Below are 20282 nucleotides of genomic sequence, written 5' to 3' on the forward strand. Positions count from 1 at the left end.
GCACTAACAAAAAGAATGATATGAGCAAAACACACTAATCTGTTAGAGGTTTAATTTGCTGCAAATACAAGAAAGAAAGGACAATTGATAGCCGATACAGGGATTAAATGTGAACATTTACAAAAATATCTTTAAACAATGTTTCAGCATGAAAACTGATAAAAGACGTCTGAGGGAGAAGGGTTAGTCCGACTGCTCTGAAGCAGGAAGTTCATGGGATTAAAGTAGGAGGGGGAGGATCCAAGGCTCAGCGGGAGAACTGCCTCCGATCGCTCTTTCCTTTGTTCACGTGTTTGAAAATTTTCGATTTCTGCACGTTTTTGGACTTCTGGTATCCAAAACCACCGCCGCCACCTCGCTTCTGCAGCTTGGCTCCTTTACTGCTGTGCACGTCTGAAGAGAAACATTTAATTAAGGAGAACATCTTTCTTTTTAAAAATGATCCTCTCTATTGGAGAGCTACAACCTTTTACGTGAACGTGGAATTCTGTAACATTCAGATGTTTTCAAGCATAATGAATAAAAACAAGCAGCAAAGGATACTGAGATCAACATATGGAGGAACTTTGAATCCAAATGAGAGCGCCACCATGGGGAGGTTCAGGGTGTTGATGTTGTAGATCTGTTTGAGCGAGTGGGAATCATAAGCCCTCACGTAGGACTTGTAGGCCTCCTGGGCGGACTTGTGGAGGTAGTAGTTCTTTTCGATAAGTTTCTCCAGCTGAGGGAGGACAGAGTTCAAGTCACAAAACTGCCTTTGATATCTGAGGCATTGCTGAGTGTAAACCGCATGTTAATTCTCACCTGAGACTGGATGTCGGAGATTTTACTCCAGGAAAATTCAAACTCACTCAGTGGGACCTAGATGAGATAAAGCAGATAATGTAGACTTTAAAGAAAACTAATCAACACAAAAAAGGGACAATCAGTGTCTATGAATATCTTTTCATTGCCATGTCCTATTTTTTCCATTAAAAACATTAAAACAGGAGGTCCCCGTATCAGAGCCCTGTGGGACACCACAGCACAGTGGGAGGATTTAGATACAAAACCTTCAACAGTGACTATAAAACTATATGTGATGTAAAATTTAAAGGCAAATCCTGCTTAAAAGTCTGTATGTGTTCGTACAACTGAAATGACCAGGCAGGTGGTCTGCTCACCTTGGCCTGTTTGAGGAACCGCAGGAAGCCGAGTTCTTCTGGCCGCAGGATGAGGAGGGCGTGGCCTCGGCCATCGATACCTCTGGCGGTTCGACCCACCCTGTGGATGTACTCCTGTGGGAGAAAAATCAACCTTAAGATTAGTCCTGTTCTGGGAATTTTTGATCAAACTCAATAATTTAACATGACAAACTAATGCTGCATATGCAATAAAAAAAAACCCAACAACAAAAAAAACCCCAAAAACTTATTGACCTTGGGGTCATCTGGAGGGTCGTACTGCACGATCCAGTCCACCTCGGGGATGTCCAGCCCTCGAGCTGCCACGTCTGTGCACAGCAGGATGCCGGAGTCAGCGTTGCAGAACTGGAAGAAGGTGGTGGTACGTTTGGTCTGCTTTTGTTTGCCCTGCGAAATGATACAAAGCAAAGGAACGCTCAGAACAGCTGCAGCTGCAGGTCAACATCTGCTCACCGTCACCTTTCAAATATCAAAGGATAAAATAAAACAAAAGAAAAACCATTTGCTTCTAACATCAGCCAACTTATTTTTCACAGGTACAACCAAAGAACTTTAACTTTTAGAGGCTCAGTTTTTTTGACCACTTGTATATTTAAATAAGATTCATGTAAGCTGCGTCTGGAGAACTTACGTGGATGGCCATGACGGGCAGGTCGATGTAGTTGAGCAGTTCATAGTGGAATTTCACAGACATGCAGGAAGAGAAGAAGACCATCAGCTTCTTCTTGCGGTTCTTCTTCAGGAAGGTGAAAAGCAGCAGGAAGCGCTTCTCTGATGGACACACCACATAGCCCTGAAACAGGAGAGAGAGAGAGAGAGAGAGATCACTGCATCAGCAACGAGAAAGAAGACGGAGTTCTAGCTGTTTCTGTGATTTCAGACCATCTAGTAAAACTGATGTGATTTCATGAAATACTGAAAGGATTTCAGTAAAAAGGATGAAAGGGAAACTGGCTTCTTTGGATTTGGCCTGTATGCAACAGTTTATGACTGAGTACCTGCTCGAGGCCGTCGACTGTGGCCTTGTCTTTGTTGTCGTCCACCCCGACATACAGGGGCTCCTTTTTCAGGGAGATGCGAGCCAAGTCCTCCACCTTCCTTGTCTGAGTGGCTGAAAACAGCATCGTCTGCCTCCGCTCTGAGAAACATCAAAGAGAGAAAGTAAACAGAACAGGTGAGAGGGTTTAACAACATCTGGAGTTTTAAGGACTCTCTCAGGATATTTTACACTCAGGGTTAGGATTTGATCCAAGATCAGCTAATCCTGGTAACACTGGTCAGGTTTTTTCAGCTCTTCAAAGCCAATGACAGATGTTTGAGGGTTGTGATGATGTTCGGAATTTTTTTGCTGAAAATGAATTAAACTAAAAGCACGAGCTTAGGGCAGTGGAGAGCTCATTTACTGTTTCAGAGAAAGCCAAGGCACATCAAAGAAATGAGAATAAAACATTTACAATACAAAAAGATGTGCAGAAAGTAAAGACAGTTTTGAAAATGGGTATTTTGGATTTTTTTTGCCGACTGATTAATGAACAGGAACTAATCATCTGTCTTTATAAAACAGGAAGCTGCTTCATGTCACAGGTTAGTGGTCAGTTTTTTAAATACAAAAACAGGAAACCCCACATTTCTCTTTATTTACATGTGATTCACTTCCTCTTTTAGAGTCACAGAGTAAAAAGAAGCAGCACCTCTCTCTCAAAACTACAATTGGTGTTACGCCAAAAGGTCACGATGACACATTATTGGCTCTACCTGAAACATTTTTTTTTAACTGGACTGATTCCACAGTGTTTGATGTCACTAAGGTCCATGATTTAAATACATTTAGACTGAACAAAAATGCTCATGAGTTGGTTTTACTTTGCTGCTTTGGAAATCAAAACGCTTCTTTAACCCTTTAAGACCTACCATAGAACCAAGTCCGCCAGAGCTTATATTATATTTTTACATGCTGTGGAGCCATTTTTGGGAGCATTTCAAGTTGATATACATCAATACAACCATTATAGCCCAGATTTTAATAATATGTATTCATTAAGTGCATAGTAATTACATAAATTGCAAAAAAGTGCAATAAACTACAAAAAAATTGAAAATCGTTTTTGATTTTTTAACATATATTTGTAGTTAGAGAAATTTAAGAGGCTTATCCCTCAAAACTGTAAATACAAAAAAGTTGCACAAAATAGTTTCCCACCACAGGAAATTTATTTTGAGTGTCTTCATAGTTTTATTTTTGAAATACACCAATTTTTATACACTGCAGGAAAAACGAAAATAAATATTATACTGCAAATTTGCAAAAAAGCAGCATATGCATCAAAATAAACTATTTCCAGCAGTGCAATATGAGTCCTAAGCATCCCAGAAACGACACAGAAAGTCAAAGTCAAAGATAACTTTTAAAAAGAGCAGTATAGGCCCTGAGGCCCTGATTGCAAAAAAGACTACATTTCCGCGAAAATGACGTCACTTCCGGTTTCGGGCAGGTAATGGCGGAAATGCAAAAGTTCGCGCTGACGTCTATTCCAACGTAGGAAGTGTTATGGACAGCTGATCGGATCGGTAAAGCGTGTTTCTGGAATATTATGTTTTTGTTCCTGCAAGCGCTTTTTATGCAGTTTTTGCAAAGCTATATGTGGAAGGAAACCGTGACCTAGGACAAGCTGATGGCATAAGATGCAAGTACAACTCCTCCGGTTTCATATGCAAAAAAAATTTTTGCGCTAGCTTGTGGTTGCAGTGCTACTGGGATTTAAAAAAAGTTATGCAAAACAGAGCGTTCCCGCTCCGATCGGCTCTAAAGGGTTAAAGAACTAAAAGTTTTTTGTGCCAAATCATCAACTAAATCAATGTTCATAAATTTCTCACTATTGGGTTTATTGATACTTTCACTGATACATACTCGGCAGCAGTTTGATGATCTGCTTTAGCTCCTCCTCGAAGCCCACCTCCAGGATCCGGTCGGCCTCGTCGATAATCAGACACTGCAGGTTCTTGTACATAAAGCCGGACGTGTTCTGTAGATGTGGAACAAGCCACTCAGACGGTGTTCTTCTTAAAGTATTAAAAATGAGAATGAAGAACAGAGAACTTTGTTTCTGCTCACCTGCAGGTGGTCCAGCAGGCGTCCGGGTGTGGCTACCACGATGTTGACGCCGTTGGCGAGCTTCTGGGCCTCAGCTGAGCGGTTGCTCCCTCCCATGATCAGACCGTAAGTGTGCACGTGGTGCGTCATCAGCTCCTTCAGCACGCCGTAGGTCTGCATGGCCAGCTCGCGTGTAGGAGACAGGATGATGACGCCGGTGCCTGAGATGAAAGAGAGCAGTTACAGAGTTAGTGAGTGAGAAAGAGGAGGATGAAGCTAAGCAGGAGACGAGGCGACTCTGACGGCAGCTCACCATTCCTGGGCATGAACTTGAGTTTGTAGATGAGCTCGATGCACGGAATGAGGAAGGCCAGAGTTTTACCGCTGCCTGTCTTTGCCGCAGCCAGGACATCCCTGCAGAGTGGAGCAAACGATTTCATGTTATTCCGCCGCCTCGGCTGAGCAGCTCAGAGTCTAAATGGACAACCAACCCACCTTCCCTCCAGCAGAGGGCGGATGCTTTTGTGCTGGATCTCGGTCATGTGCTCGAAGCCCATGCCCTTCACTCCCTTCAGCGTGTTCTCGCTAACTATACTGGCGAGAGAGGCAAAGGATGTGTCCTCGAACGCCCCTGAAACAGACGGAGAATTGTGGATTTTTCACATTACATCATGGTTTGATTATGCACAGGTTTATAGTGCTTCTGCCACGAATGTATTTAGTACAATACTTGAATGTCATCATAAAAAGACATAAGATAAAAGCAGTTGTGAGGTTTTGCTGACTGACCAGACTAAAAACAGTCTCAAAGATCAACTTCTTCCAGTCATCCAGGAGCAATTTGGTGACATTCTGTGCAATTTCCAGCATTACGGTGCCCCATGTCACAAGGCAAAGCGACTCAGAGGTCATTAGATTAACATAGTCTGATCCAGAATCTACACTCAGTCCTTAAAAAAAAACAGATGGACATGCAGAACAAGGCAGGAGTGGATCTCCACCAGAAGCTGATCTGTTTATTTACAAATACACAATGTTTGCCGCCTAATGATTTAAATTGTTTCCCAACAAGTTAAAGCTGTTTTACCCTGTACGAATGAAAGACCTTGCAGATTTTTTTTTTATTATCATTTAATAATTAATATCTCTATTATTATCATCCTTGGGCAAGATACTAACCCCATGTTTGCCTACTGGTGGTGGTCAGAGGGCCCGGTGGCGCCAGTGTCCGGCAGCCTCGCCTCTGTCAGTGCGCCCCAGGGCAGCTGTGGCTACAATGTAGCTTGCCATTGCCAGTGTGTGAATGTGTGTGTGAATGACTGAATGTAGTGTAAAGCGCTTTGGGGTCCTTAGGGACTGAGTAAAGCGCTATACAAATGCAGGCCATTTACCATTCACTTGAAACTGACCAAAGAAAAAATTATTTTCTCTTCCATTTGTGTTCTTCTATAAATCTTGAAGCTTTTGACTGGTCAGAATTAAGATTTTAGTTTCTTATAAATACTGTTTATTTTATTTGAAAATACATTTACAGTACATTTATCATTTTCCAGTAGAAAATAAATAATATTCAAGTCAAGAGTAACCTCATAACTTCACTTAGGAGCAAAAAGGAATCTTTAAGCTTGACAGTGGTTTTAGTGATTTGAATTATTATATTATTATATTATTGTGATATAGTTATTGACTAAGATGTAAAAATTGTGATACAATTTTTCTTCCATATCAGCAAGCCCAAGCTGAACAGGTGTAAGGAAGTGTCCAGTGTGTATTATAAACAGAGCAGAGATACGGTTTGATTCAGCGTGTCCTTACAGTCGTTCATGTCAGAGGCGTCACTAAAGACGCCGCCCACAAAGACCACCGTAAGAGTTTCTGTATGCCTCAGCTGACACCCGGCTCACGATGGAAGCAGCGACCGGGCAACACATGAAGGCAGCATGGCAGAGCCGGCCTCTCCTGTTAACCGCCTCATATGCAATTAACCTGATTCACTCAGTACCTGTGAGTCCACACGGCAGCTCAGGCTCATCTTCCTCCTCCTCTTCTTGTGGTTTGTCAGCAGCTGCATCTCCATTGTCATCTGCTACGTCTTCCTCCTCCGTGTCCTCCTCCCCATTTTCTTCTTCTTTTGCAGTTTTGCTCTTTTTCACGGCTTCAATCAGAACACGGACATTAACTGAAACACCAACAAAGTAAACTTGAGTGTGTTACCCGTATAAAGGGCTCTGTTTTTACCTGGAGGTTCAGCACCCTCAGCCAGCTGCTTCCTTTTCGCTTTCTTGTTCATCTGAGTTTCCTCTGTGCTGGTCCCTTCCACTGGTCCCTCTTCCTCCTCCTGATTCTTCTTCTTCTTCTGTTTCTTCTTTGGCTCTCTGGGTACCTCCTCCTCCTCCTGGAGGCCGTTTGAGCTCACCGTCAGACTCACTGGAAGTATGATCAAAGTTTGTTGCTAATAAACCCCAAAGGAAAACTCTGGAAGCCTGGTTAGCACAGTGCTAGCTAAATTGTTTTGTATACTAATCTTTTGAGCTAGTATGCGGCGAAATGCGCATGCAGTTGTGTAGCAGAGAAAATATACCTGCATGCGCAGCTACAGTGAACCCAAACTCAGATTTAAACCTTAGAAGAGTAAAAAAAGTTAGAAACTGACCAGGGAAGAGAGCTACCTGTTAGCTTAGCCTGCGACATCAGCGTTTACCTAGCCATCAAACACTCACCATCTTCTCCTTCTTCTCCATCTTCCTGTTACTTCGTCTTTCCGCTTCTTCTTCTGCAATTTGCGCTCTCTGTCCTTCTCGTTTCGCTTCTGGATCTTCTTTCGGAGAAGCTTCATCTGGAGGTCCGCCATGGTTAAGGAGAACAAGGCGCACACGTGTGTATGTGAGTGACGCTCAGGACCCCTCAGTGGAACAGAGACAGACAGCGGCCCGCAGCGCCTGACTGAAAATCAAAAAGGACCCCGCGTGCTGTGAAAACAACCGAGATAATGCCTAAAAGAAAAGACACCTGAACACGGGAAAAATAATGAAATAAAGATAATCAACACTGAAGTGTGGAGTAATAATCATTAAATAATATGAAACATTTAAGGCACTACAGTTAGGGTACTAAAACACATTATCAGCAAGCTTTACTTTATAAATCACCAAAAACTTTTTTCCCGTTTTCTCAGGTTTTTTTTTTTTTACAATTTTTAATTGATTTTATTATTTATTTTTAAATAAACAAATAAGATATATTCTTTTGTGGCAGGAAGTTTGCATACATTGATGGAAATGAATGTATGCACAAATGACTGAAGACCCTATTAAGAAAAAATAAATATACATTTTAAAAATTAAATTTCTTTAATGTTAATTTTGCAGGGTGGAAATGCTGGAATAATAAATTAGTCTTGAAATACTGTTTTAGGATTAAGGTAGAAATGTGCCTTTTTAAAAAGCATAAGCATAAGTTTGGGGTTTAATTTGCAGTCCTGTTAGTTCAGGAGGAGTTGTGACTTACAGATCCTTTCCAAAAAATTTGGATATCATGGAAGAGTTTGGCTATTTTCATAATTCCATTCAAAACAATAAACTTTGATAGATTATAGATTCAGGGCCCACAACTTAAACGATTTCAAGTGCTTATTTGTACATAATTTGGACTTCCAGCTCATAAAACCCATGAAAACAGGATTTCAAAAAATTAGAATACTATGAAGACATCAGCCCAAATTTTACAGGGCATGAATGTTTAAACAGAGTTTCACACATAACTCATCTACTAACCTGAAAGCACCTGCACAGGTTTTCCCAGGTGTCATTAAATTGCTTCACTCAGTCACATTTTTTTTCCTGCAAAAAATTGAGACGTTAATGGTGAGGTCTTCACAGCATTCAAATTTTTTGAAATCCTGTTTTCGTGGGTTTTATGAGCTGGAAGCCCAAATTATGTACAAATAAAGACTACTTGAAGTACTTGAAATCATTTAAGTTGTGGGCTCTGAATCTATAATCTATGAAAGTTTAATGTTTTGAATAGAATTATGGAAATAAACTTTTCCATGATATTCTAATTTTTGGGAAAGGGTCTGTGGTGGGTCTCCATGCTTCCATCTGCAGGACAGGGGGGGAAACTGCAAATATTTCCTCATAAATCCATCACAGCTGTGTTTAGAGCTGGACAGGTTACTAATCCATAAAGAAAAGGGCCAACAAGGCTGAAAACAAGAGATTCTTTATTCACAACAGAAAATCCAAACAAGATTCAGACAAGTTTTTTTTTCTTCTTTTAGCTGGGTAACAAAGAGAGCTGCCTTGTGTTTAAAGCTAATTTCCTCATCTTATTCAGTTTTCTGAATGAAGACCATCCAAAAGTTCAACTACAGGCTTATAAACATTTACTTTTCAAAGGCAGAGATGTGTCTTTAGTTTAAATTCTAGCTATGGTGGCCCTGAGGTGAAAGATCCAAAAATAAAAGAAAAACTAGAAAAAAAATGACAGCCTTCTCTTCCATCCCTCCAAACCCTGCTCACCTTGCCCCGACAGACTCAAGTCAGTCCATGGCTAAAGGCTCATCTTCAATCTTTACTAAATCTGGCTCCCCATCTTTTTTAATCTCAAACACCTGAAGAATAACCTGAGGCCCGTTTGCGCTCAACCCCTCTGCTGACTGCCCTGGATCGACAGGTGGTGCTAACTGACTCCTGGACACCCTCCTGTTCTCCTCCCGCCTCTGCGACCTGCTTCCAGTCCTATGCCCTTTGTTCCTCCTCTTCCTCAGAAGCCTCTGGCTCCAGGAGATGTTTGAATACAGCTGCAGAGGATTGCAGCAGCTTTGCGTGCCATTCCCCGTCACTGAGGATGGCGCTCGAACACACCGCCTCCGCATGTCCTCCTCCACCGCTTTGAACACCAGGTCTGTGATGTCTCTGCGGAGCCTCATAAGCAGCACAGGGTCTTCAACCTGCCGCATGTCAGCCAGCATGACCTCAGCAAACTGGTTGAGGACGTCGTGTTTGGTTGCCGTTTTATCAGGTTGATTGTCTTCATCGCGATGATGCGGACAACTCAGAGACACGACCTCTGTGACCCGAGGCTGTGGACACTGAAGTGGGGTGAAGCTCGGGGCAGAGTCCACAGACTGGGGCTCATCCAAGTCTTGGCCACCTCCATCTGCATCCAGCTGGCTGCTTACTGAGCTGCCCATCTCCTGATCAATGTTCCCCTCAGTCTTCAACTCCTCTTCATCCTTCTCATTATGATCCACAAAGTTGTCCGCCTGCAAACAAAACAAACAAACAAAAAAAAAAACATGCAGTTTAGAGGATTTATAGATATATAGATAAAGCTACCCTGTGATGATGACAGCGTCAGTCGCTATGGAGCAGGCTATCAGTCCGAGCTGTCCAGCTGTATCCTCCTTTTATGCTGTTCAATAGGCTACTGAACAAGTTTAAACTTTTTAAAATTATGCAAAATTGCAAAACTCTTAGCTGTGTCTCTAATAAAACCTCTGTAACTTTGCTCTGTTTCACTTCAGCAGCATCAGGCAATGTTCATATGTTGATTAATGGTTTTCTTTAGTTTTTGATCTACTGCACACAGAATATTTTTATAAAATCCCAGGCCAGGGAAGTCGCCTTCACGTTTTTCTGTGTTTTATCCTCAGTTACTTTGACACAAAGGCATCTTCTGTGATGCTTACACCTTTGATAAAGTCTCGCAAGTGTCATCTTTCTTTTTACAGATATAAAAATATGGAAATGTACAGATGCATGATCTGAATTATAATATTTCTGACTGGGGCAAAATTTCCCCCGATTCCTCGATTCGAGACCTTGTGAATCGGATCGATTCTAGAAATCAGTGACGATACCCAGCACCATTGATTACCTCTAACTGAGACTTGTGTGAAAACCTCTGCACAAAGTTTCATGATTCAAAGCCGTGTATACTTGCTAGCATCTGCCTACTGGGAACGAACCCTCCTGGGTAGCGTTCTTCTGCCAGATTTGTTGAAAAGAATTTCCTATTCCTACCTGCAAGCAGCCTTTCAGAAAATGAGTCGTTTGAGAGAAGAAGAACAAGCTGCAAAATTTTTTTTTATATCTGACCCTGAAAAACTAGTTCAATTATTTAATTCTTACAGGCATTACTATTTTGACTCATTATTATCAGGATGTCCTCAAAATGAATTGAATTTAATCATTAATTATTATTAATATCTGGCGCTCTTTCACAGTGCGTCTTTTGTCCTGTCTCCTTCTCCTCAGCCAGCTCCCTCTCCCCTCCCTTAGCCTAGTTCTTCCAGTTAAAAGGGACATTTTCCTCCCCACTGTCACCAAGTGCTTGCTCATAGAGGGTAGTCTGAATCTTGTTGTTTCTTTCTAATATTAAAAGAAATAAAATGGCTTTGCAAACACATCAGACCCAGAACAACTTAAGTACTTATTTTGAATTGAATATTTGCGCTCCACCATCTGAGAAACTATCCGGTTTCGATGTTCATTTGCTGTTCAATGCAGCGGGAGGTCGTCTGCTGCATTTATTAGTTTTGCTGTTGACTGTGTTTCAGTTAAAGTCCTTAAAACTATATTAAAACATTTAAAGGCAAAAATGTAAAATGCTAAAAAAATGCTTGATCATTCTCATGAAGTCTTCCAAAAATTTCACATTAGACACAGCCCTCTGAGTTATTCTAAATATAAAGGACTTGCTGCTGCAACTTTAACGTCCCCCCCCCCCCAATTTTCTCACCGATTGATGTTGTTATTTCTTTAAACTGTGATAAGGACCTTCTTTAATATTTAGGAAATGTATTTTTCTCTTTGCAGACTTACCAGAGATGAATATCCTTTCCTGCGAACTATGTAAGGCCTCAAGAAACAGAGTTTCTCCCTCAGCTTCTCCTGCTGTCCAGGGCTCAGCTTCTCCTGCTGTCCAGGGCTCAGCTTCTCCTGCTGTCCAGGGCTCAGCTTCTCCTGCTGTCCAGGGCTCAGCTTCTCCTGCTGTCCAGGGCTCAGCTTCTCCTGCTGTCCAGGGCTCAGCTTCTCCTGCTCTCCAGGGCTCAGCTTCTCCTGCTCTCCAGCGCTCAGCTTCTCCTGCTCTCCAGCGCTCAGCTTCTCCTGCTCTCCAGCGCTCAGCTTCTCCGGGTGATACAGCACCCTCCCGTACTGTGTCCGCAGAGACCTGGTCCTCCTCTCCACATCAGACACTGGAGAAAACACGAGACACATGCAGTCGTGAGAGTGCCTAACGGTGCATACTTGTTATGGTAAATAAGAATAACTTTATTTATCCCGAGGGAAATTCTTTTGTCATGTACATGCTCAAAGCAGCAGGAGAGCCAGAGGAACAGATAAATAAGATATACACAATAAGAATAGTAGTGCAAATGCGATAAATGCGATTCTTCTTACTGAATCGAGTTTGAATGAGTCACTCACCAAGATGAATCGGATTTTTTGAGTCATTTGAGTCAGTTGCCTAGAGAGTGCAAAAATTTTTACATTTTCACTCAAACTTAATTTGTTTCTCTTGTCATATATATCCTATCCTAAGCAACTATTTTTATAGAGCAAAAAAAATATTAAGATTTCTAAAGGGAACATGTATTTTTATATTATTAGTATTTTCCTCAAATGTGTCAAATATATATTTTCTCATCTAAATGTCCACAGAGCTGTGAGCCAGGGGGCGGTAATGCGCCTTAACATTGGTGGCCAACCAAGAAGAAGAAGCTGTGAGCCACAAGGGAGAGGGTGAGTGAATGGCTGTGTCCCAATTAAGGGACCGCACGCTTGAAGTACGCATTTTGAGTGCGATTATGTCACCGCCACGCGACGACGGCTGTCCCAATTCGAAGTGTACTTCAAATGCATACTCCAAATGCACCGTCAATTTCCCCAAATATCAAGCATGGTCCGGTGCACGCTTCGTGGTCCCATATATCCCACAATTCATAGCGCGGCGGTGGGTGTGGATAATTTTGCCGCAAAATACGGCAGAAGGGAGCAGCCGAAGAGTGAACGGTCAAAAGTAAGTACAGAATATCATGTCACTTATATATGTGCAAATGTTTAATAATGAAGAACATTAAAACATTACTGTTGGCCACAGGTCGGCAAAGTTATGTGACATTAGTGATGTTTGTACTTTCAGCGTTTACTTGGTTTTAAAGCCTCTACACACAAATACATACACACATACAGTTGACCTTAATCTTACAGAGAATGTGATGATTTTATGGATAATTAAAGTCAGTCATGTATCCACAAACACAACAAGCTGAAAGTTCGTGATGCTGCTCGGTTTGCAGTCCTGAATATCACAGCACAAGCAGGATTCACCGCACTGTTAATGTTAGATATGTTATATTGCTGCCTCTGTTCGGTGGTGTCAAGCCAAACGGACTTTAACGTGTGTTTGAACGAGCTGACGGTTCACTCGTTAAGCACATCATCTGTGAGGCTTTGCACCCCTGATGATCCACCAGGACAAACTCAGCAGTGTGTGAGGAAGAGGAGGAGGAAGAGCCAGCAGCAGCTGACAGACGGAGAGAATAGACCGACTGAAACAAGTTTAATATTCAGAAACCTAAAGTATGTATCAGCAGCAGAATGGACCTAAAAATAAATGTTTGTTTCAGTTCTATGAAGCTTTGAGTATTTTGGATTAGTAGCACTGCGGTGTTTGTTGCATCATATTGTTGTAATTGTTTATATGCTTTATATATTCTGAGGTAAGTTGATCTATAGTGTTACATCATATTCTATATGGATGTTATGTGTTTGTATACTTTCTGCCCAGTTTGACCCATTTAGCAGAAGTCAGCCTGTTTAAGGCTCTGATATCTATTCTGTATGACTTAAAGCAGTTATGACGAGGTGTGATTTTCTCACCCAATAAAGGAATATTTAATATATCAGTCTACTCTTCATTCTATCAGAAACAGTTTTCACAGCTCGTACATTTTCCTTTTTACACATATATGTGAGCATTGAGCCAAATGTAATAATGCCAACATATTAAATGAACAATATTTGTCTCTTATGTATAACACATCTATATATACACTGTCAAAGATACTTGTCTTTGAGTGAAGATTTAAGGTGATAGGAAATATAAATAACTGCAACTTGAATCTTTGACCTAGAGTTCAAGCTCACTGCTGTAATATATCCTGTATATTTTATTTTTACATCACCACAGTGAGATGACTTTAGTCTCATGACCAACATTAGCTAATTGTTATTTACTAACTAATCTTGAAATGACTGTTCAGTACAGAAATGAAGCCCAACTATCATGTTTTACAGTCCTGTGGTCTTAGCCTCAAATATTCAACTAATCAAAGTGATGTCATGACAAAAATGAATGACCAACAAAACATTTTTTCTCCTTCATTTAGGACACACAATGCTGTATGTAATGTTTCTCGCGGTTAGTATCATGGTTGCTAGGCAACCTGAGCAGCGCAACTAGGGCTAGACCGTCCCATTTCACAGGCCTCTCACTTCCGCACTTCTCCTACTTATAGTGTGCATACTTCAAGCATGCAGACCCTGAATTGGGACACAGCCATCGATTTGTTCATGCTAAGATTCAGCACAGGAAAGGGGGGGGGGCTTAGTGACTCAAATGTTCTGTTAGCATGTTAGCAGAGCTATGCTACTGTGAACTGAGGAGCTATTGTCTTGATGTGAGCTTCTACTCAGAGTTTGTTCTTACAATTCAGAGCAGAAATGTTTCTGTTAAGAAACTGGCAGTTGTTTCCCCCCGCAATTTTAATTATAAGCTAGATATATTTGTACTAATGAAATTAGTTTGCTAACAGCAACAGGGATGAGTCAGTGAATGAGTCAGTTGGGTTTGTGAATCATGATTCACGAGTCAGTAAAGTGCTTCTCGAGTATTGAACGATTCGTTCATGATTCGCACATCACTAGAGCACACACACCGAACGCGACAGAAGCATATATACCTATATGAGAACATGCATAAATTAACTGCCTACATTAATTCATTGTAAACATACCTTCTGACTGGGACTTCGCTGCTGCCTCTTCGGGCTGTCCCTGGTCCTCGGGAAGGATGTTTTCCAGGGTCCGCACCATATTGCAGCTAGTCTCCCGCGGGGTGAGGAAGGGGTCCAGAAACCCCATGACCGTGTAGAACCTCCATTTCCTCCCCTTTACTGCTGCAGACCCACTACTCTTCTCCTTAACTACCCTCTTCTCCTTGGAGTATGTGTCCCTGAGGCTCTTCCACTTTCTCCTGCAGATGTCCTCTGAATAAACACATTCTCTTGTTAGCGGAAAGGTATTTGTACATCAGTGGGAAATAGTGGGACAGTAGGCGGGCTTGCTAGCTTTGACGCGGCTTCCCCGGGTCAGTGAAAAAATTTAAAAAGAGAAATTAATGAACTTACCAGGTTGCCCTATATCTTTACATATCTTTCTCCAAGCTAGGTCCTTTTTATTCCTGTCTCGGTAGAAAGCGCAGTTGATGTCATACAGCTCTGGGTGGCTGGCTACTGCCTTGATGAGCCTTTCCCACATATTGAATGAAGAACAAATGACTTTGGCTGGACCTGCCCCTTTGAACTAGGCCAGAGCGTCGCGTCACCAGGCTCCTGATTGGTTGTCGTGGCGCGACTTGAAGCTGGGGTCCGGTTTTTTCCAACTTGAGCGGCAGATACGATAAGCACGAATGCATAAAATGCAGCGTGTATTTTATTTTGCGTCAGTCGCGATACTTGGTCGCGCGAATCAGGCAGAAAGCGACTTCGCAACGCAAATCTGTTTCTGAAGTTTAGCGGGAGCCCCAGTCGCGCTCCTCGCGCTCCTCTATTGACTTCTTCTTTTTCTGTATAGGGTTTATTGGCGGTTGGCAAACAGCAAAACGGTGCATTACCGCCACCAACTGGTGTGGAGTGTCCTCAGTTGACTTTACATGTAAACCAGAAGCTCTTCTTCTTGACGGAGGCTCGCGAGATGGCGGACTGAGCAGTGGCATCTGTCTGAACCAGTGAGTGTTTTCTACAGTCAATGGTAGAAACCCAGGTACGGGCTGACATCTGACTAAAAAAGGAATACACAGTGGAACATTTCGGATGATGGGACTTTTACCTCAAGACTTTCCTACTCCACCTCCTAAACCTGTTCTTTAAAGCTGTTCATGTGTTCCGTGTTCCAATTGAAAACTAACATTTCTTTTTTTCCCTTTAACACAAGGGAACTTAAAGACTCAATTAAGCATAAAGCTGTTTTCTGTTCTGCAAGGGGCGACAGGCAAATTGTTTTTTTTTCCTCCAGGAAACTCATTCTGAGGAATGTGATGTGAAGTTTTGGTCACAACAATGGGGAGATAAAAAAAATTTTTTAATCATGGTACAAACAGGTCTGCTGGGGTTGTTTCAACAGATGTCCTGGTAGGTTTTTGTGCAATATGGCAGACAAAGATGGACATTGGGTTGCCTGTGTGTTAAATACTGATAATACTCTGATTATTTTGATCAATGTTTATGGATTCAACAATGATCAAGAGAATAAGAACCTTTTGTATCAAATTTCTACAGTTATAAAGGAACTTAATACCAAATTCCCCACTGATTATATTGTAGTTGGAGGTGATTTCAATGTGACTCCCGAATAAATGATTGGATAGATGGCCTTCAAAATTTTCAAGAGAACATAAAAACCCAATATTTGAAATTTTTCGCTAATGATACTAAATTAATAGATGTATGGAGATACTTAAACAAAGATGTCAAACAATTCACCTGGCACAAACCTAATGGTCAAAGCAGGTCGCGTATTGATTATTGGTTGGTATCCAACTCAATTTTACAATAGGTTAAGGAAACAGTTATCTCTAATGGCCCCTTAAGTGACCATTGCACCATTATGCTAAGACTACAAAGCAAAGACCAAAACAACACATTTAAGGATTATTGGAAATTTAACTCTCAGATGCTGAGAAATGAGGAGTATTGTAATTCTATTAAAAAATAATAATTTTAGATATCCAGAATGACGAAGCCATCAATACACCGATACTCAAATGGGAATATCTTAAATTTAGAATCAGAAAAACCTCAGTCACATTCGGTAAAAAGTTAAACAGACAAAGGAAAGAAGGGGAATCAAACGTAGTAAAAGAACTTATGAATCTTTATGGCAAATTGAACTGGACTGAGGAAAAAAAAGGAAAAATTAACAACTTACAATCTAAATTGGACAAAATGTACCTTCATAGAGCCAACGGCACTTATTTGCGATCCAAAGCCAAGTGGATAGAAGAGGGTGAAAAGAACACTGCCTATTTTTGCAATCTAGAAAAACGTAAACAAGAATATAATTCAGTATGTAACCTAATAATCAACGGAGAGGAATGTACAGACCCTAAACACATTTCAAATGAAGTATTTACTTTTTACAGTAACCTTTATAAGTCTTCATACTCAGAACAAATTATCACCTCCTTCTTTGACAAAATCAGTATTTGGATTCCAGTAATTGATGATAATTTTAGAGAAATTTGTGATGAAGACCTAACTATAGAAGAATTTGATTTTGCTATCAAGAGCTTGGCATCTGATCGCTCACCGGGACCAGATGCAATAACAACTAATTTCTATAAGCACTTTTGGGAAGATCTAAAATGACTATTATTCAGTGTGTATTGATCAAAAGGAGCTTATGACAACAATGAAAGAAGGAGTTATAAAATTAATTCCAAAACCAGGAAAAGATAAGAAAAAACTAAGTAATCTAAGACCTATAACACTCTTAAATAGGGACTACAAAAGTTTTAGCAACCAGACTAAAAATGGGTATTTCTGAAATAATTAGCCCAACACAATCAGGATTTCTCAAAGGACAGTTGATCCAAAATAATATCCGCTTGGTTTTGGACCTTATCGATTACAATTACCTAATTGAGGATGATGATTTTATGTTGTTCTTGGACTTCCATAAAGCATTTGATTCTATCGAACACACTTTTATTATTAAGACATTTAAACATTTTGGGTTTGGAGATGCATTTCTGCATATGATCACTATGTTATACACTGATATTAATAGTTGTGTTTCTCTTTCAGAAGGCACATGTTCCAGGTTCAGGGTGGAGAGAGGTATCAGGCAGGGCTGCAGCATCTCACCTCTTTTATTCATTGTAGCCACTGAACTACTTGCTATTACTGTCATAAACGCAAACATCAAAGGATTAGACATAAATAACCACAAATTAATAATAAGTCAGCTTTCAGATGATACAACAATATTTCTAAAAAATAAAGAACAAATTCCATTGGCCTTAGATACAATAAAGATCTTTTCTGATGCTTCTGGACTACGCCTGAACCTGGACAAATGTGATCTCATGAGTATCCACAATTGTTCTCACTCTTCTTTGTACGATATACCTGTCAAAAATGAAATCAAATATCTTGGAATTTGGTTAACTAAATGCATGGCTGATAGTGAAGAAAAGAATATTCAGAATACAATTGACAAATACAAAATAAACTCTAAACCATTGGCTACAGAGAGATTTAACGTTGTTCGGCAGGATAATGTTAACCAAGGTTGAATCTTTGTCCAGATTAATCTATCCAGCTTATTCCCTAGCCATCCCACCAAAGATTATAAAAGACATCAATAAGGTGAATTTTAATTTCATATAGAAAAATAAACATCACTATATAAGTAACAGGGACTTGATAAAAGACTATGAAGAGGGGGGTTTAAGAGCAATAGATTTTGAAATAATGAATGGCATGTTAAAGATTTATTGGCTCGATCTTTCTTAAAAAATGATAATGAGATCTGGTTCTTGATACCATCTCTTATTTCCAACAGAGTTGGGGGGATCCAATTCCTATTAGTATGCGATTTTGAAATTTCTAAACTGCCCATAAAACTCTCCAAATTTCATCAACATGTTCAAATCTATGTTTGTGGAAGAATGGATGACAAAACAAATTTGGTCTATGACACATATAATGGATGAAAATGGAGATATACTTGAATTAAACAGGTTTAATGAGAAATATGACATGAGTTGCTCGTTCGAGCTCTATAAAAAGGTTTCACAGAATATCCCAACAGACCTTGTCAATACAATAAAGAACAATTTTTCAAATACACCGACTCCAAATTTACATACAATTAAACTAGATGGTCTTGACTTGGTTAATGAAAAATGCAATAATAACTTTTTGAGGAGGTATTTGGTTAACACTTTATATCAAAGTAGGTCAAAACACTCACTCATCATTAAAGATTATAACAAATCTGAGATCTCGTTGATGATATTAATATTTGAAATTTCCAATCCCCCCCAAACTTAAAGAAGTCAATTTTAAAAATACAAAAAATATTTACCCCTCCAATGAATTTATAAGAGAAAGATTTAAATTTGTGTCAGACAACTGTTATATTTGTAAAACAACTTTGGAAACAACAGAGCACATGTTTTATGGGTGTGTGACAGCCCAGAATTTATGGAAATCCCTCCATGTCCTAATATTGTCCCAGTATGGAAATATTGATTTTTGGTCTTTTCAAATAGTGATGTGTCGGTTGCGAACGAAACGGCTCTTAGAGCCGACTCTTTGAAGTGAACGACACCCTCTCTCTCTCGCACTTTTTTCTGCTTCACTCTGCACGCGAGGGAAGGGGGGGGGAGGGGCGGTAGTTACACTCGCAGTAGCACAGGAACAGAGACAGAGAAAGAGAGCCAGGGACAACAACGTCACATTAGAAAGGTATAGTAATCATCCACAACTATTTTCAGTTGCAGATGATAAAGGATTCAGAAAGTTTATTCATGCAGGTCCATATGACAGAGAATATGCATGTTCTTTTTGTTTTCATATTTTAATTTATATTTCATTGTGTTGTGGTTTGCAGTGTTTTGTGTTGTTTCCCTTTACATTTGTTTAAAAGAAAAAGTTGAAAATTTAATTAGTTAAAAGTTGAAATGTAAATAGTTGGTTTTTGTATTATATTATTTATTTATTACATTTTATGTGGAGTGAATAAATAAAAGTATATTTATGGTGACTCCTAGAGACAAAACACCTACAAACTCCAAAACACATACAAAACACAACGGAAGTACCCCAGGATGCTAGGCGCAGTGTTGAGCTTTGTACATGATTTGTCTCTAGGGGCTAGGGCTGGGCTTTTCCTAATCAATGAATCTAGCGATTAATTTTTCAATCTGATTCTATTTTGATTTGATTTGATTAATTCCCCATTATTTGACTTGTATAGCAATTTCACATTTACTAATTTATATATCTCAATGAAAAGCACAGATTTCTTCATTTGAACACCTTTTAATAAAAAAATTGCAAAATAAAGTTGTAGTAGTAGTACAATCTTATATTACAGATAGCATTTAACAAGAAATGAAATGTGCAAACATATATACAATTAAGGAAAAGTTAACAAAGCATTTAAAACATTTAATCCTTTGCAGAAGCTGCTCCTGGATGCCGTTGTTTGAGGTGCTGGTGCATAGCCGTCGTGCTTTTATGATAGGCCATTTCCACCTTACAAAGCCGGCAAACGACTGAATCACTTCCTTTTCTGTTAAAATATCCCCATAATGTAGAACTGCGTGTTCGGGTGGAGTGATTTAAGTCAACTGTGGGTGCCTCACTCATTTTGCCGCTACTCACTGCCGCCATGTCTGTTTTGAAAGTGATGACGCATCGACGCACTTTTTTTTTTTTTTACGAGGGGCCACCGTATATATTTATATGTAAACATAGATAAATAAAACCACGATGTTTTTTACATTAGTAATTCCTTTTGTGCATAATTTCATATTTTTATTGATAAGAAATTAATTAAAGCAACAAAACAACCTGAAGAGCCGGTTAGGAGCCGAAAGATCCGGCTCTTTTTAGTGAGCCGAGCCAAAAGAGCCGGTTCTCTAAAAAGAGCCGGAAGCCGGAAGAGCCGAGAGAAACAAGCCAATTTATGCCATTTCATTTGCTTTAT

At 40.1% G+C, this 20282-nt stretch overlaps 2 protein-coding genes across 2 annotated transcripts; both read right to left on the reverse strand.

Annotated features, from left to right (window-relative positions):
* Positions 1–35: 35 nt before the first annotated feature.
* ddx18 (DEAD (Asp-Glu-Ala-Asp) box polypeptide 18) lies at positions 36–7185 on the reverse strand. Its single transcript, XM_040027440.1, has 14 exons — positions 6996–7185; positions 6514–6702; positions 6278–6430; positions 4771–4906; positions 4589–4689; positions 4297–4496; positions 4093–4207; positions 2183–2322; positions 1816–1977; positions 1419–1571; positions 1164–1277; positions 805–861; positions 544–721; positions 36–393 (listed from the first exon to the last, which is right to left on the reverse strand). Exons 2-14 carry the CDS (start codon positions 6563–6565, stop codon positions 248–250), a joined length of 1707 nt encoding a protein of 568 aa, XP_039883374.1. The 5' UTR covers positions 6566–6702; positions 6996–7185; the 3' UTR covers positions 36–247.
* Positions 7186–8480: 1295 nt separating this feature from the next.
* On the reverse strand, positions 8481–15106 carry LOC120730876. Its single transcript, XM_040027443.1, has 4 exons — positions 14693–15106; positions 14300–14551; positions 11103–11476; positions 8481–9541 (listed from the first exon to the last, which is right to left on the reverse strand). The coding sequence occupies exons 1-4, from the start codon at positions 14820–14822 to the stop codon at positions 8816–8818; spliced, it is 1482 nt and encodes a 493-aa protein (XP_039883377.1). The 5' UTR covers positions 14823–15106; the 3' UTR covers positions 8481–8815.
* Positions 15107–20282: the final 5176 nt, after the last annotated feature.

Source organism: Simochromis diagramma, unplaced genomic scaffold, assembly GCF_900408965.1.
Source record: "Simochromis diagramma unplaced genomic scaffold, fSimDia1.1 OVJJ01000343.1, whole genome shotgun sequence".
NCBI lineage: Eukaryota > Metazoa > Chordata > Actinopteri > Cichliformes > Cichlidae > Simochromis > Simochromis diagramma.

Excerpts from the sequence above, each read along its gene's own strand:
- ddx18 (XM_040027440.1), bottom strand. The coding sequence starts at position 6,565 with ATGAACAAGAAAGCGAAAAGGAAGCAGCTGGCTGAGGGTGCTGAACCT. Across the intron at positions 4,208-4,296 it reads GCCTGCTGGACCACCTGCAG|AACACGTCCGGCTTTATGTA; the intron begins GTGAGCAGAAAC and ends CCACATCTACAG. Across the intron at positions 1,572-1,815 it reads TGCCCGTCATGGCCATCCAC|GGCAAACAAAAGCAGACCAA; the intron begins GTAAGTTCTCCA and ends ATCATTTCGCAG.
- LOC120730876 (XM_040027443.1), bottom strand. The coding sequence starts at position 14,822 with ATGTGGGAAAGGCTCATCAAGGCAGTAGCCAGCCACCCAGAGCTGTAT. Across the intron at positions 14,552-14,692 it reads TAAAGATATAGGGCAACCTG|AGGACATCTGCAGGAGAAAG; the intron begins GTAAGTTCATTA and ends GTGTTTATTCAG. Across the intron at positions 11,477-14,299 it reads AGCGAAGTCCCAGTCAGAAG|TGTCTGATGTGGAGAGGAGG; the intron begins GTATGTTTACAA and ends TGTTTTCTCCAG.